The sequence below is a fragment of the Carassius gibelio genome, chromosome A12 (assembly GCF_023724105.1).
Source record: "Carassius gibelio isolate Cgi1373 ecotype wild population from Czech Republic chromosome A12, carGib1.2-hapl.c, whole genome shotgun sequence".
Lineage (NCBI taxonomy): Eukaryota > Metazoa > Chordata > Actinopteri > Cypriniformes > Cyprinidae > Carassius > Carassius gibelio.
Genome location: NC_068382.1, coordinates 15,821,772 through 15,836,707, shown reverse-complemented (window position 1 = coordinate 15,836,707; position 14,936 = coordinate 15,821,772). Strand labels below are relative to the sequence as shown.

The 14,936-nt window shown below is 39.3% G+C and overlaps 1 protein-coding gene across 3 annotated transcripts in view; it reads right to left on the bottom strand.

Annotated features, from left to right (window-relative positions):
* The window catches only part of prkcea (protein kinase C, epsilon a), a 52,414-nt gene that overhangs the window by 27,517 nt on the left and 9,961 nt on the right, over positions 1 to 14,936 (bottom strand). For 2 of the 3 annotated variants that reach the window (XM_052611487.1, XM_052611488.1), the window contains exon 2: positions 12,196 to 12,259. In XM_052611487.1, the coding sequence (XP_052467447.1) occupies positions 12,196 to 12,259 (64 nt within the window). Of the gene's footprint in view, positions 1 to 12,195; positions 12,260 to 12,387; positions 13,692 to 14,936 lie in introns of those variants that run through there. The other variant, XM_052611489.1, reaches the window with a different exon arrangement.

The window sequence follows — 14,936 nt, the reverse complement described above, 5'->3', positions numbered from 1 at the left end:
CACCAAATCAGTACTGAACACCAGCTTACACTGAAGACTGGAGTAGTGATGCTGAAAATTCAGCTTTGACATCACAGGAATAAATTACATTTTAAAATGAATTCAAACAGATAACAGTTATTTTAAATGGCAATAATATTTGACAATATTTCTCTTTTTACTGTATTTTTATACATTTAAAAAATCATACCAACCCCAATCTTTTGAACAGCAGTGTACATTTTACATTAATTGAATTTTTTTAAATATTGTCTCCACCAATGGTGAGTCTGGGGTGAGGCTACCTGTCAATTCAACCAATAGTAGATGTGTTGCTTGAAAACAACACATCCACACACTCTGAACAGAACATTGGTCAGTCACCAAACGCAAAACACCAAAAAGCTGGTCGGTCCTCAAGAAAACCTCATGATCTAAAATCAACTCAGCCATCTGAGAAAGTGAACAAACACATCATTGAATCAACTCTTCCCCTCACTTTCCCCCTTTGAGGGCTGCAGTAATTGTGTATAATGTGTGTGATCATGAGAGAAACTGGCGGCCGAAGACCACCTGACCAACCATGTGACCCACCGCCATGGCTCTATGCATTCCTGCAGTCAGGTGATGCCCTCGGGGGAAGGGTGGCAAGGGAGACAGCACTCCTTCATCACACAAACAAGTGTGAAATTACATTCACATCACTGTGTGTTGTGGCAGTGCCCCTAATGTACCCTTTGTCCATCAGTGAGAGAGAGAGAGAGAGAGAGAGAGAGAGCGGATTCCTTGGAGGAGAGGAGTCTAACAATTTTCTCCCTCTTGTTTTGTTCCAATAAACTTGCCATCCAACTCCTCCCACACTTCTTGTCTTTCAGTACAGCAGCGTATGTGTGGGCTGCATTATTTGAATGCAGTCTGTAAGGGGAGCTGCTGCAGAGGTGTGATTACAGCTAAAAATCCCTATAGGGCGGCATGCAGCACCCCATAGAGTAACTAGGCTCGCTACAATTACCATTGCAAGGTTCCTGGGGGACGGTCGGTGACGTGTGTGAATGTCCATGTGTATATCTGCGGTCTGTCTCATATCAGGGTGCTCCTGGGGCAAGTTGTGTCTGTGCGTGTGTTGTCTGATATCAGAGTGTCCTGTCTTCTGGAGCGGGCAGCTGCTCAGGAGAACAGCGTGGCAGATAAAAGGGCCATTAGTGGGATAGATGTGCTTACATAATACATTATCCATCTGTTCAAAAAGCAGGGCTTAACCAGAACACACCTATACCTTCCAGCACAACACAGCTCACCTTAGAGTACCACACACAAACACACTGTCAGGAGATACACCAGGGGAGTTCATACTGTCTGTATTCACTTTATAGATCTAGTCAGAGCAGCTGCCATATTTAATTTAACATTTAATTAATAGCTTTGTTTTAAAATCTAGTGTGCTGATCAACTCGACAGCATTTAAAGGCATCATAGGCCTAAAATAAAGGCAGTTGTACAGCAAAATGATGCTTTGTAAGAGGGATTTTGAACTAAGTAAGAAAATGCAGCATTGCACTGCAAACCTAGATAGACAGTAACAAGTGCAGTGGTAAAAGTTCAGTCAAAACAATAGACAAAGTGACACTATTTTAAAATATTTAATTATATTATAGTAGAAATTTCAAATCACAAATTAACTATTTATTCATTAATGCAGTTTCTTTTATCTTATCAAAGCATCATGCTGTTAGCTTAGCAATATGCTAACTCAATTTAGTCTCTACTAAGGAGCATTATTTGTGCTGCACAATGTTTCTGTGTATCTTTTTTGAACATACATAATTTCTTCATGAATTAAATTTTAGAAAACTACAAAAATATTAGCATAATAGAGCTTTAAGGCAGTATGACATATTGAAGCCTCCCTGTTGCTTGTGTCAAAGTAAATATGCTGTCCACCCTGATTAAGCTCTATATGAAGATTCCTGGATCTAGTCTGCGTTTCGTTTTTTTATTGAACCTGGCAGATAAGGATGGTTTCAATGGCTGAGACTTATATCTAGAGATAAGGTGCTGGTGGCTAACACAATACTGACATACTATGTACTGCTAAAAGCACATACATATATTGAAATAATGCTGAAAAATATTATGCTGGAATAAATATTAGATCATACTTAAACTTTAAGACTTTAACAAAAACAAAAAATTAAGAAATGTTTAAAATGAAATAAGTTTAAGTTGAACTGCTAAAATGACTAAAACTAAAGCGGATATAAAAATCAGTTGAAGTAACTAATAGAAATGAGGAAAGCACAAAAATTACTTAAACCTAAAACTAAGATTAAAATTAAAACTGCAAAGATAAAATGAAAGATAATTCAAATTATAATTATAAAATGATTTGAATAATAAGTATAATTATGTGCATAATATTTCGAAAATGCTAACAAATACAGCAATAATTGCTGAAGAAAAGAAATATTAAGAAAGAAAGAAAGCAAAAAACATCTAAAAGGGAAACTAGGTCCTACGGAGGAGTACAATACACATACTCTCACCTTTACAATCATTATCTATCTCATTCAAGTCTGATGACATGCAGCAGGTGAGAATGCATGAACACGTTCCCTAGTGACTGTGTCCATGGTGATCAGGGACGACTGCACGTGCACTTCACCAAACCATGGTCACTTCCTTCCATCCACACCATACTCATTCTTCTACGCCTCTCTCTGTTGCTCTTTTTGTTTGTGTGTATTTCGGCCACTATTCTCCTGATTGGCTTATGGAAGGCTGAGCTGATGAGAGCTTGAGCCCGGCGGCTGTATTCGCCCACGGTCAGACAGCCAAGAGCAGCTCCGAGCAGCCTCCACCCACGCCAATACCACTTCAGCCCCAGACACGCCACCCACAAGCACTCTCCAATCCAGCCAGAGCACAGCATGGGACCAATTAAAATGGCATCAATCAGAAAAAGAGAGGGATATAGACAGAGATTGCAAATCTGCTTATAACTCAGTGACAGTTGGTTCCATAGCTTCAGATTGATCAGTGAGTGGCAGATGAGCAACACAACCTTCAACTTCATTATGCCCCTTTAATAGACTGTGCAACAGTGCCCTTTCGGTGTGATCCGAGGTGCCCCCGGACTGCGATTTATACTGAGAGGGAAACCCTCCACCCGGATCGAGATTTCTGACAACGAATTCTACCGAGGCCACCCCACGGACCGCGATGAGGACTTGGCCATTCATAATTAATACAAATTGACTGTTGTTGATGGCAAACCAAACCAAATTTAATTCCTTTCAAACGTTAATTAAAGAGCCACACAGATGGGAAATCAAAAATTACCTGTATTACATTGTATGATGTAGCTGTCCATCAGTGTAAAAAATGTGCAAAGTATTTAAACCAAAAAGTACACGATTTATAAAGTTATTGGCTTCTAAAGTAAGGAGTCGACTCAGAATCGCTGAAACGAGTCGTTATAGATTTCAAATCTTTTGCCCATCTCTATGTACGTCACTAGGAACACTTAGCATAATAATCTCCGCCTACCGTCTTGGGAGAAACGGAACTCTGACCTGCCTCGCCCCCACACAAAGACGCTCTGTTTGGTGTGATAGCATCATGTCGAGGAGACGGTGTGTTTTATTTTTCACTGCCAAAGAATGAAGATCAGAAGAACCAATGGCTAAAATTAATCCCAAGCGTCTTATCAGTATGTGTGCTGTCTGCAGCCTGTCTGCGCTGATCTTCATTTACAAACACGTCATTAAAATGAAGTGTAACAAGTGCTGCTAACAGATATTCTGTGATAAAGTAATCCATATGAAAACAACGCAATGTCTGTTTTTCATGTCTCCCTTCGTTATATCTAATGTGACCACGCCCCCGCGCTGAACGCACTATTCAGATTCAAACTGAAGCGCGCGGCTTGAATACACCCACACAGAAGAAAAAGCAGCGAGACTGTTCAAGTTTTTTATTTTACTGTTTGCTTCGCGATGAGAGGAATAACACATAATTCACGCTAAAAAGATGCTAACGCATTGTTTACCGTGGAGGTGTGTGCGGAACAACCAATCAAAACTATGTCAGTTGACCAATCAGAACACAGTATGCAACCGAAAGGTGGGGTTTAAGGAAACTGAATCTTTTGAACAGCTTCGCGCGAACAGTTTGGGGATCTCTGAGAATTGAGGTAATTTTAAAATGATATTTTGACAAAATGACAATGTTTTTTAACCTTGGATGGATTTAAACCTATTGTACAGGACTTATAAACAGTGACAGGAAGCTTAGAATTTTCATCTTACTGGCTCTTTAATCAACACAAACTGCAAAAGCTATAATCTTTAAAAAAGAATTTTTTTGACAAAACCTAAAATTTACATAAACCCCTACTCCTGGGAACATGCATCAAAGGGGATGAGGCCATGTTGAGCTTCTTTAGAGAAGAGGAAGAGCAGTTGTAGTAGGGTGTCAATGGTATAAATGAAACAATTACACTAAAAAACATGCTACAACGACATTATGCTGTACTAAATCTTTAATAAGGATAAAACGGTCACTCTTTACTTATATTCTCTGGGTATGATTTGGGCTCAAATTGATAAGGCAATATTGACGCCACTGTTTACAATCCACCAGAGGACACGCAACTATCTCTAATGTTAAAGGGGCATGACATTTCCGGACAACGCGCACTAGGCGGGTTAGTGAATCAAAACACACTGTGGGAGATAACCAATCTGAGCCCACTGTTTACTCTCTGACGGAGGGGCTTCATAGAACCAGGAAGTCAACGGAGCTCTTTTACGAGAACGGAAACAGATGTGTAGAATAAAGGTAAATAGCATGTGAAAAATAATGCTGTTTAAAAAACAAATAAAAGTGAACACATTACAGTGCAGCCCATAAACAAAATCAAGCCTTAGAAAATAGCTGATTTACCACCGTTTTAAGAGCTCCAATGCCAATAATGAAATTACAGATATTATTAAACACAATACTTCACAAAAAAAAAATCGCATATACTTAAGAATCAGTGTGTTTTCTCAATGCCACGTAAACCAAACCGATTTAAATGACACACATCTGTGCAAGGCTACCGCTTACTAATCCGAATACTCTTCACAACAGCAACGTCACTGTTCAGATTTTGACCTTGTCCACTCTTTCACCCTCTTCTCCATCTTATTCTTTCTCTCCTGCTCTCAGACCTCTCAACCACTCTATCCATCTATAAGTGTGAGCACACAGGCTCGTTTCCATGGCAACCCCTGCAATCTAAACCATCTCAGAGCCCGGGCCGCCCCGCTGAACAAACACACGCACCAACCACAGAAGATCCCCTGCTCAACATGCACATAGACACATTTGGATTTTAGGAATGAGGGAGACGTAGGGGAAGCTGACAAGAAAGAGAAAACCTGGAAGAAAATTGAACAGAGAACATTTAGCGCACTGCGGCCTCAAATAAAGAAACTCATTAAGGAAAAGAGAGAGAGAAAAATGTAAATCTATAAATAGCCAATTTCACCTCTCCCAGCAGCCCTGCATACATTTGCATGATAAGCAGCAAAAAGCTGACACTCACTGAGCGTTGAACACATGAACCCTGGGAGAAAGTTCAAGTGTAGGATGAACAGGAAGTGGATGAGGACAGCCAATCAGGAAGAAGATGGACAGAAATGGGGTTAAAGGGGTTTGTTAGGGACAGCTGAAGCAATATTTGGTCTTTGCTATGAATGTGCATTATTGTAGTTTGTGTGTTTAGTAAGTGTTTTCCTGATATGCATTTTGAGAGCGTTCAGCTTTGAGTAAAAAAAAAAAAAAAAAACTTTTTAATACACAATATATGGTACCATATCAGTCATATTTTTTTCAGTATCATATTGGCTATATTGTTCAATACTGGATATTTATTTGGGTCATTTCACCTATTTTTTTATTTAGACATTTAGATCAGAGTACAGTTTTTTATATATTTGAAAAGTGTCTCTTATGCTCACAAAAGATGCATTTATTTGATTATAAAATACAGCAAAAAGAGTAATATTGTCATCACAATTTAAAATAACTGTATTTTCTGTACTTTCTAATATATATATATTTGAAACAAAAATCTTCTTTAACACCATAAATGACACTTTTGGTTGATGCTGCTTTGCTGAATAAACATATTCATTTCAGTAAAATAAAACAGTATTGTGTGTGTGGGTGTTAGTGTGTGTGTGCATATATGTACATGTATATGTATATATACATAAATTGTAACTAAACCATCACATGCTGCCATTGAGTGTGTATGTGTATCTGTCTGTTAATCCATGGCTCAGTCCCACCTGCTATTTTGAGACTGTAAATCCTGAACATGTTACATGCTGCACCCGACAATCAACGTTTTCACTCTGTAGGCACACACACACACACACACACACACACTTCCTACTTATTCCTTTTTCAACCCGTGTTGGTTATCCTTTAATATGGTTAAATGTATTGAATGGTGGAATGAATCAGAAGCCTGAGGAAGGAGAAATACATTTGGCTGATGAGAGGATCACTATAAATAGAGAAGGGTAAAGATAGAAGCACAGCATCTGTCACCTCTCATCAGAAGGGTGAGCTGATAACGACAAAAGGGACAAACTTATTTAAAGCAGGTGGGAGCCAGGATACTTTATTGCTCGCATTTTCTTTTTCAATATCACAAGATTAATGTGTACATAAACACACTCAGGCAGCAGAACGGACAGAAATATATTTCATTTATCCGAAAGAAACATCTGTGACCAGTGCAGCTCGGGTGAGAAGGCTCTGATATCATCAGTCTTTATACAGCAATGAAAATTTATGCTCTGTATTGGGCTTGACTCACAAAAGAGCCTAGTGGGACATTGGGTCAGAAAGGTAGGAACATGGGTAATTTTTACAGAAAGCAAGGATGCCGCAGTGCCTGAGCTATTCTGGTCTGTGCAGCTTGAGGTGCCACTGAAAATAGCTCAACTGCCCTTCATATCTAAAGAGATTCTCTTGTCTGTGTGTGTAAGACTCATTGATTGGATCTGTTTGTGGAAACAAGACAACAATCTTCCACCTCTACGTACCAAAAACTGCCCTCACCTGCTATTTGTGATATGGTTGGCATGGCAGCAAAGATCAAAGGTCATGACTTGGGATGGGAATTGTTAGAAATGGAACAATTTCTGTTAAGGCCCATTCTTACCAAGTACGTTAACTATCCACACCACAACTATAACAACACAGGACCGTTATCGCTGGAAGAGTTTATTTTCCAGCCGAGGAATGATAACAGCATTGTCAGAAGAACAGCCAGTAAGAACCAGACAATCCATCCTGCTTTAAAAAGCTTGAGCATTTAAAGTGACAGACAACAAAACTGCAGTGCATGCCAATAATAAAAGTTACAACGCGTTGGTGTGGACGCTAATAGTTCTTGGTGTAAATTAGCTTTTTAATCTTTAACCATTTAAACCATTTAACCATTACTTTAATAGGTATTTGTGATTAAAAAAAATTATAAAAACATGCTTGAGAATCTTCACTGGTCAAGTTGTTTCTTTTTGACAGAGTAAAATAACCTGCTCTGAAGAGTAATTTGCTTGAGAGTAAAATTTCATTAGTCAAGCTGTTGGCTCATATGAGTCATTAGCTTAGTGATCGGATTTCATTGGCTAAGAGGACTGTTTTTGGTTCACTAAAGGTATCAGTTCACAAGAGTCATCTGCGGGAAAGTAAAACTTAATTGGTCAAGTTGTTTTTTTATAATAGTGTTGTAGTCAAGACCACCTAAACCGAGACCTAGTAGAGACCAAGAACAGAGTGTGTGGAGACAAAGACAAGACCAAGGGCCCTATAATACACCCGGCGCAATGTGACGCAAGGCGCAGTGCAAGTGTGTTTGCTAGTTTTAGTCCGGTGTCATTCGCATTTTCCCGTCCAGCGCCGTGTTGTTTAATTAGCAAATGCATTTGCGCTCATTTGTACGCCCATGGGCGTGCTGGTCAAAAAAGATGTGTGTTCAAGCCATAGACTGTAAAAAAATATGGACGTAGTGTCCGTGACGTCACCCATAGACTCCTCATTAGCGGTTTTGAAGCCTAAAGTGTGCAGAGCGGGCCGACGCCATCTTGGCAGCGCGTCACCGCGCGACTCTCCCGGATAATCGAAAATGGGCAAAAAGGCGGGAGCTGATTGCTGAAGCCACGCCCACCTAGTGCGACGGCATTGTCAGCAGCGGCAATCCACCTGTCACTCAAGTGGCCACGCCCTTAATTATGCAGAACTTTAAGGCTTAATATAATTTAAACGGATGAGTTTTTAAAAACATTCACCCCCCTCACAGTTGTCATGAAGGGCAAAAATTAGCAATATAGACCAAAATCATTTTTTGAACCAGGCTGTAAACATGTTTTTTTCTGCTGTAAAGTTGGGCATTTTAACATGGGGAGTCTATGGGACTGACTCCCTTTTGCAGCCAGCCTCAAGCGGCCAGTCGATGAATTGCAGTTTTAGTCACTTCCTTATTGGCCTCACGAGAGAGAGCGGGAGGTTGCCGCTCGGTTCAAGCCCATTGCTGGCGCAGAGCTATTTTAAGGAGCTGAAAATAGACTGCGCCATAGACCAGCTCAAACCTGGTCTAAAGTCTGGCGTAATGTTTTTTCTTTGTTATTTAAAGAGTGTACTGTACACACTGCTTATTAAACACAGAGAAGCACAGCAACACACAAACATGCCAAATATAAAAAAATGAAAGGATTGCAATGCATAATATTTTTTTTTGTAGGCTAAATATTATATATATGCCTACATGTCATAATGGAAAGTCATCACATGTATCAGAATTAGGCTATTTGCTTGCACACGAACAGCTCTGTTTCATCTCAGAGACACTTTCTGTCTTTGCGCTTGCCAAATTCCGCGTGTAAATGGCAAATCCGTCATGGCACGAGCGCAACTGGCTCTTAAAGGGAATGGAAGATGAGACTCTGATTGGTTTATTGCATGTTACGCCCAAAAAACACCCATTACTCATTAAGAGAATGCACGCCAATCCTTTTTTAAAATAGCAAAAATGGATTTGGACACGCCCTGAGTGCACCTGCGCCGTGCGCTTTACACTTTGCATTTAGATCGTTAAGATAGGTCCCCAAGATTTTGAGGGGTTGAGACGAAGACAAGTAGAAGACCAAACCAGCACTCCTAAAATTAATCTGAAAGATCCACATTTACTGCCTTATTAAAATAATAAGACACTATTTAGAGCTGATTTGCAATCAAATTAATAACTCAAAAGTCATTAGCTTGGTATTCGGATTTCTCAGCTCCCAAACCTAGTCATGATCTAAAAGGGTGCTTGCTGACTATGCACATCTATTGATATTTTATCAGTCTCCTCCACTAATGTACTGCACTGACTTGATCCGTTTTGTTGTTGTGATTCTCATGCCCATGTCAAATCACCCCACCCAGGCAGGTCAGAACAAGCACAGTGCTTTGGATCAATATGAAAGATCAACCAGAAATCAATAGGTGTGTGTACATACAATCATACAGAACAAGGCTTTGCTCAGGCCACTGAACATAAACAGGAGGGATGCTGTGCTCTCATTTATGCCCAGAGCAAAGTCGCACATTAGCACTAACCGATTGTTTGCATGGAGACGCTAGAATTAAGTGATCTCCAGCCAAGCTCATAGTCAGTTTACTGACACCTCTGAAAAGAGGCCTGTGATTAACGCAACATCCAGACAACACAACTATTATTTAGACACAGAGCTTGTATGTGTGTTTTATTGTCTGTTGCGACTGTATGTGGATTTGCCTTTGTATGGGTGCAGTGTAGTGTTTTTTTTTGCCCCTTACATTTGTGGGTAAAAAAACACATTTGCATGCCTATTATCACAGCTCATTAATGAATTAGCCTAGTGCGTCAAAACACAAATAATTTTTTTATTAAAATGTTTTATGCTTTAATAAGGTTAGTAAAACCTAAAATGATTATTTCAAAAAATCCCCAATCACCCCCTCCCCTAGTGCCACCTGTTGGAACAGTTGTGTAACTTGGAGAACAACTTTTGTCATATCGAAAACACAAGAAAATTAAGTTGTGAGAAAACAACATTCGTTATTTCGAGATCACATGAAAATATGTTATGAGATATGTATGAGAAAACTTGTTATGTCGAGATCATGAAAAAATTAAGTAGTGATAACGAGTGTGACGGGGGTGGGTGAGTACAGTGCGGCAGTCTCGTGGGTACCCCCCGGCCTGCGAGGGGCGATGGGGGTATGTGACAAGTGGGACGGGGCCAAGAGCCATGGAGGACGAGAGAGGACCAGGCCTGGGCTTTATTTTGTGTTTTGGCTTTTTTGTTTGTTCGCGGCAGTCTTCCGTGAGGGGCTGTTGCGCTGTTTTGTGTTTATTTTGTCATTAAACCTTTAATTTGAATGTTCACCGGTTCCCGTCTCCTCCTTCCAGGGATTATGAAGTTTTATATTGTTACAACGAGAAAACAACTTTCGTTATGTCGAGATCACACAAAAAAAAAAAATAAGTCGTGATAACAAGAAAAACTTTGGTTATGTCAAGATCACATGTTTATTATAGGGATAGTTCACCCAAAAATGAAAATTTTATGTTTATCTGCTTACCCCCCAGGGCATCCAAGATGTAGGTTAACTGTTTCTTCAGTAGAACACAAACTGATTCTGATTTTGATATTTAACTCAAACCGTTGCAGTTTGTTAGTCATATAATGCAAGTGGATAGGAATCACGGCTAAATAAAATTGCAATAAAACAAAACCAAATTAAGCCCTATGGCTTGTAACGATACATTGATGTGCAATGACACAAAACGATCGGTCTGTGCAAGAAACCAAACAGTGTATATATATAATTTTTACTGATGCACTAAAATGCCTGAACTGTCTGAACTGTACTACATGTCCTTGACACAGCCTGTGCATGAGGCATTGTCTTCTTCTTGCCTGTTTTATGGCGGATTGCAGACTTATAAGAGCATTACCGCCACCTATCTCTCAAATGGACCCTTGACACTCTATCTAAAATCTCAGTTGGGAGTGTCAATGGTCCATTTGAGAGATAGGCGGCACTATCAGGCAATGCACTTAAAAGTCTGCAATCTGCTGTAAAGCAAGCAAGAAGATGAAGATGCCTCACTCGCTTATCCATTTAAGTTGTGATCATGAGAAAACAACTTTTGTTATGTTGTGATCACGAGAAAATAACTTGCTATGCCGAGAACATGAGATTAAAGAAACTTTATTTTTAAAAGTGTATAAATGGGGAAATAATGTTCAATATGGTGATTGTAGGCCTGATTTTTAAAGTTAGAAGTTTCTGATACAGGCACTGCAGCGTTCAGTATGGCGGCTGTGGGGACGAAGTCTATCTTACAGCTATAAGAGGCAGAAGAAATAGCTGCTCAATAGATTATAAAAGTTAGATTATTAAAAGTCATATGGTTCTGGGATGGCATGAGTAAATTATAATCATAATAAGAATTATAATTTTTGGGAGAACTGTCCCTTTACAAACAGAGAGACGTCAGTCCATTGTCTGAATCTTGATTGAACTGATATTCAATGAAGATTATGTGTTACGATCATCTCCGTTTAAGCATCCAGTCAGTTATAACCTGAGAGGGGAAATCCAGCATTGCTGCTTTGAGTCTGCATCATTAGTTTATCTCAACTAAAGAAAGGTATCTCCCAGCACCAGCCTCAGATCTGTGAGTGGCTCTCAGAACATATGCTCAACACACATCCAGGAAAGAACAGCTTCAGCCCCCATGCACATACACACACACACACACACACACACACACACACTGAAGCATTAGAGTGGGATTTCCCTAATGGACACTGCTGCTTTCCACACACACACTTCCCCTCAGTCACAAGTATCTTGGCACAGGCCTTTCTAATGCACTAATGATGCATCACAATACCAAGAGGATTTCATCAATTTATCAAACACCCACCATTTTTTTTATATTTTTGAGTCTGTTGCTCATAAGGCTGTACTTATTTGATACAGTAAAAAAGTAATATTGTGAAAAATGTATGCAATTTAAATTAGCCGTTTTCTATTTTAATATATTTTAAAATTTAATTATTCCTGTGATAGCTGTTTCTTGTGTTAACTTGGAGATTTTGTGCTGTGGAGTCTCACCTTCACTGGAGGATCCCGACAGATCAATGATGACAAACACTTTGCCCTCTGGCTCCAAGTCGATCTGTAGAGAGGAAACAGAGAGAAGAAACCAATCAGAGAACAGCATCTCAGCACAAAAGTGAGACATCGAGAAGCACATTATTCACTGACTTTTTCAAGGCGCTCTGTAAACATTTCATTCAACATCACCTTCACTTTTATGAGCTGATGTCAAAGTTCACGATCCCTGTAATAGATTCCCTCTGTGAATCTCCTCTACAGGGATGGGCCCCATGCACAATGCGCTCGCTAACTTCCTACTCTCTGCCTCTTTTTGTTGTCTCAAAGGACGGAGGGTGGCAGAGAGTTGGCAGGGAAACTGCTTGGGTTTTATAACTCATTTTTAAACAATTTCCTGCCAGTGCAGCACATCCCGAGCATCCCACGCAGACCCCACGCGGGCCCGACGCCTAGCCGAGATTCGACACCCACTCGCCATCAGCTCGGCGTGGGGGGAGAGGAGATCCACAATGTCAGGAAACCACATCTTAATCTCATTATGCAGAGAGAGAGAGAGAGCGAGAACACAGGCCCCGCGGTGCATATGTGGAGGTGGATGGAGGTGTTGAAGAGAGAGATATCGAGCTGCATTCATAGAGCATCTCAAAATAGGAGGCCTGTTTTATTTTTCTCTTCACAGTGATCTAGATCATCAGGGACACGGCAGACCCAGTGCCAGATCAGCACTCCTGGTCCTAGCCTCTTCCTGAACACAGGAATTAGGACATGAGGAACGGAACAAGCTCATTTGATGGGCTCTCCAGCAGAAACGATTTCGCCTGCCCAGATTTCAGTCACAGTTTGTGCCGCGGGGGTTGCATTTCTGTCGTTTTGCCCCGAGTTTAACCTGCTCTCTCAGCTGGAAGGGGGAAAAACAGATTTATTCCTTCCACTCCTGATGAAATCATCAAGTTTTGCTGCACTTTTGAAACCACCCTCTTGAACATATCAGACCAGTGGCCGTTTGATGAAATTATAACCAGAAGTCCCTTTAAGACGAAAGTTCAAATGCAGAACTGCTGATGATGTCATCTGAAATGCTAACAGGGTGATGACATGTCTGTTATTCAGTCACGTGGCCCCTCCCCCCTCTGCCTCTCTTCCTGTGATGTCATGAGATTCCATTCAACAGCAGCCTCCTTGAGTGTGTTTGTCTCAGAGGTGCAACGGCAACTAAATTTAGCAGAGGAAGGAAAGGCCACTGCGTGTGTGTGTATGTCTGAACGCACAAGGATGGAGCGGTGTGTTCTACTCTCCCTGATGACACTCTCCAGGAAACCGGTGTCATGCTTTGCTAAACAATGTTGGCAAGACTGCTTTGCTGGTCGTGCATGTGAGTTTGTGAGCCTGTCCAGCCATCGCCAGCTTGAAAGCTCTTTCCAAAGCTGCTGTCATCACACAAGCTCAAGGACAGCCTGCAGACGGCAGTCTAGTTATGGTCATTAGCATGCACACACACTCTACAATGTAAAAAAACTGATTTTTGTCTAGTTTTCCAGAAAAGTGTCTTAACATCCTTCAAATAAGACAAGTTTATGTATTATGCAAGATTTTTCTATTTCTAATTAAAGTTTTCAATGTTTAAAAGTATAAGCCTTGGTAATTTTGCTAGATTTATGCGGTCAATGTCATTTTATAGAGTAAAAAAATAAGAAATTACAAAATTGTGTCTGTAACAATAAAGATGTGTTAACGAGCATCAGATGAATACTAAAATGACAATAATACTTTTGATTTTGTTGTGTTTACTCATATGCATTAACTATGGCAAAATAGGAATTTATGTGAATTTTGGCCCTCCATTTCTAAAAGAAAGAGAGCGTGTGGCATGACTTATAGTCTCAGACTTTTACACGACATTGTACATTACACTAAAATCTTTTGCTAACTGACAGTGGATAAACTTCTGTCGTTAATCTGTTAGCTGCATGTGATGAGCTTCACCAGAGACAGACATACAGCAGCCTGTCGATCAATGCTGATTTGTCCCTTTTGAATAATGTAGAGCAGCACTGCTGCAGAGGGTTAGATCACATTACTAGCAAAGGGAAAGAGTTTCTTGCTGCATTTTTTCTGTGCCTTTTCTCTGTTCTTCATCTTGTGGCATCTCTGAGGTTTGCTCTCTCTCTGTCCATTTGGCTCCCCTCTTTTCATACACAGATCTCATATGTACCACTGTAATTGACTGTTCACACCTGCACAGAATAAAGATAAACATGAATTTGCTTTTCATTTTTTAATTCTAAAAATGTTAATATTAATAAAAAAATTATATAAATGTATTAAATAATTAATCATAAAATAATAATGATAATATTAATTTATTAATAAGAATATCACAGTATTATTAATAAAAAATTACAAATAAATGTAATTCAAATAAAATATGTAAAGAGAGAAGTGTAAATGTACACTCATATTTACATATATTTTAAACACAATTTTTAAATTTGAATTAAAATCACTTTTAAAATGAATCAAGATTAAATTAATCATCCTCATTATTCATAATTACTATTATATATATAGTATATGCATTATAATATATCTTCTTAATAATGCAATATTAATATTTATATTTGTATATCTATATCGTATATATATATATATATATATATATATATATATATATATATATATATATATATAAATAAATATATATATATATATTTGTTTATATATATATATATATATATATA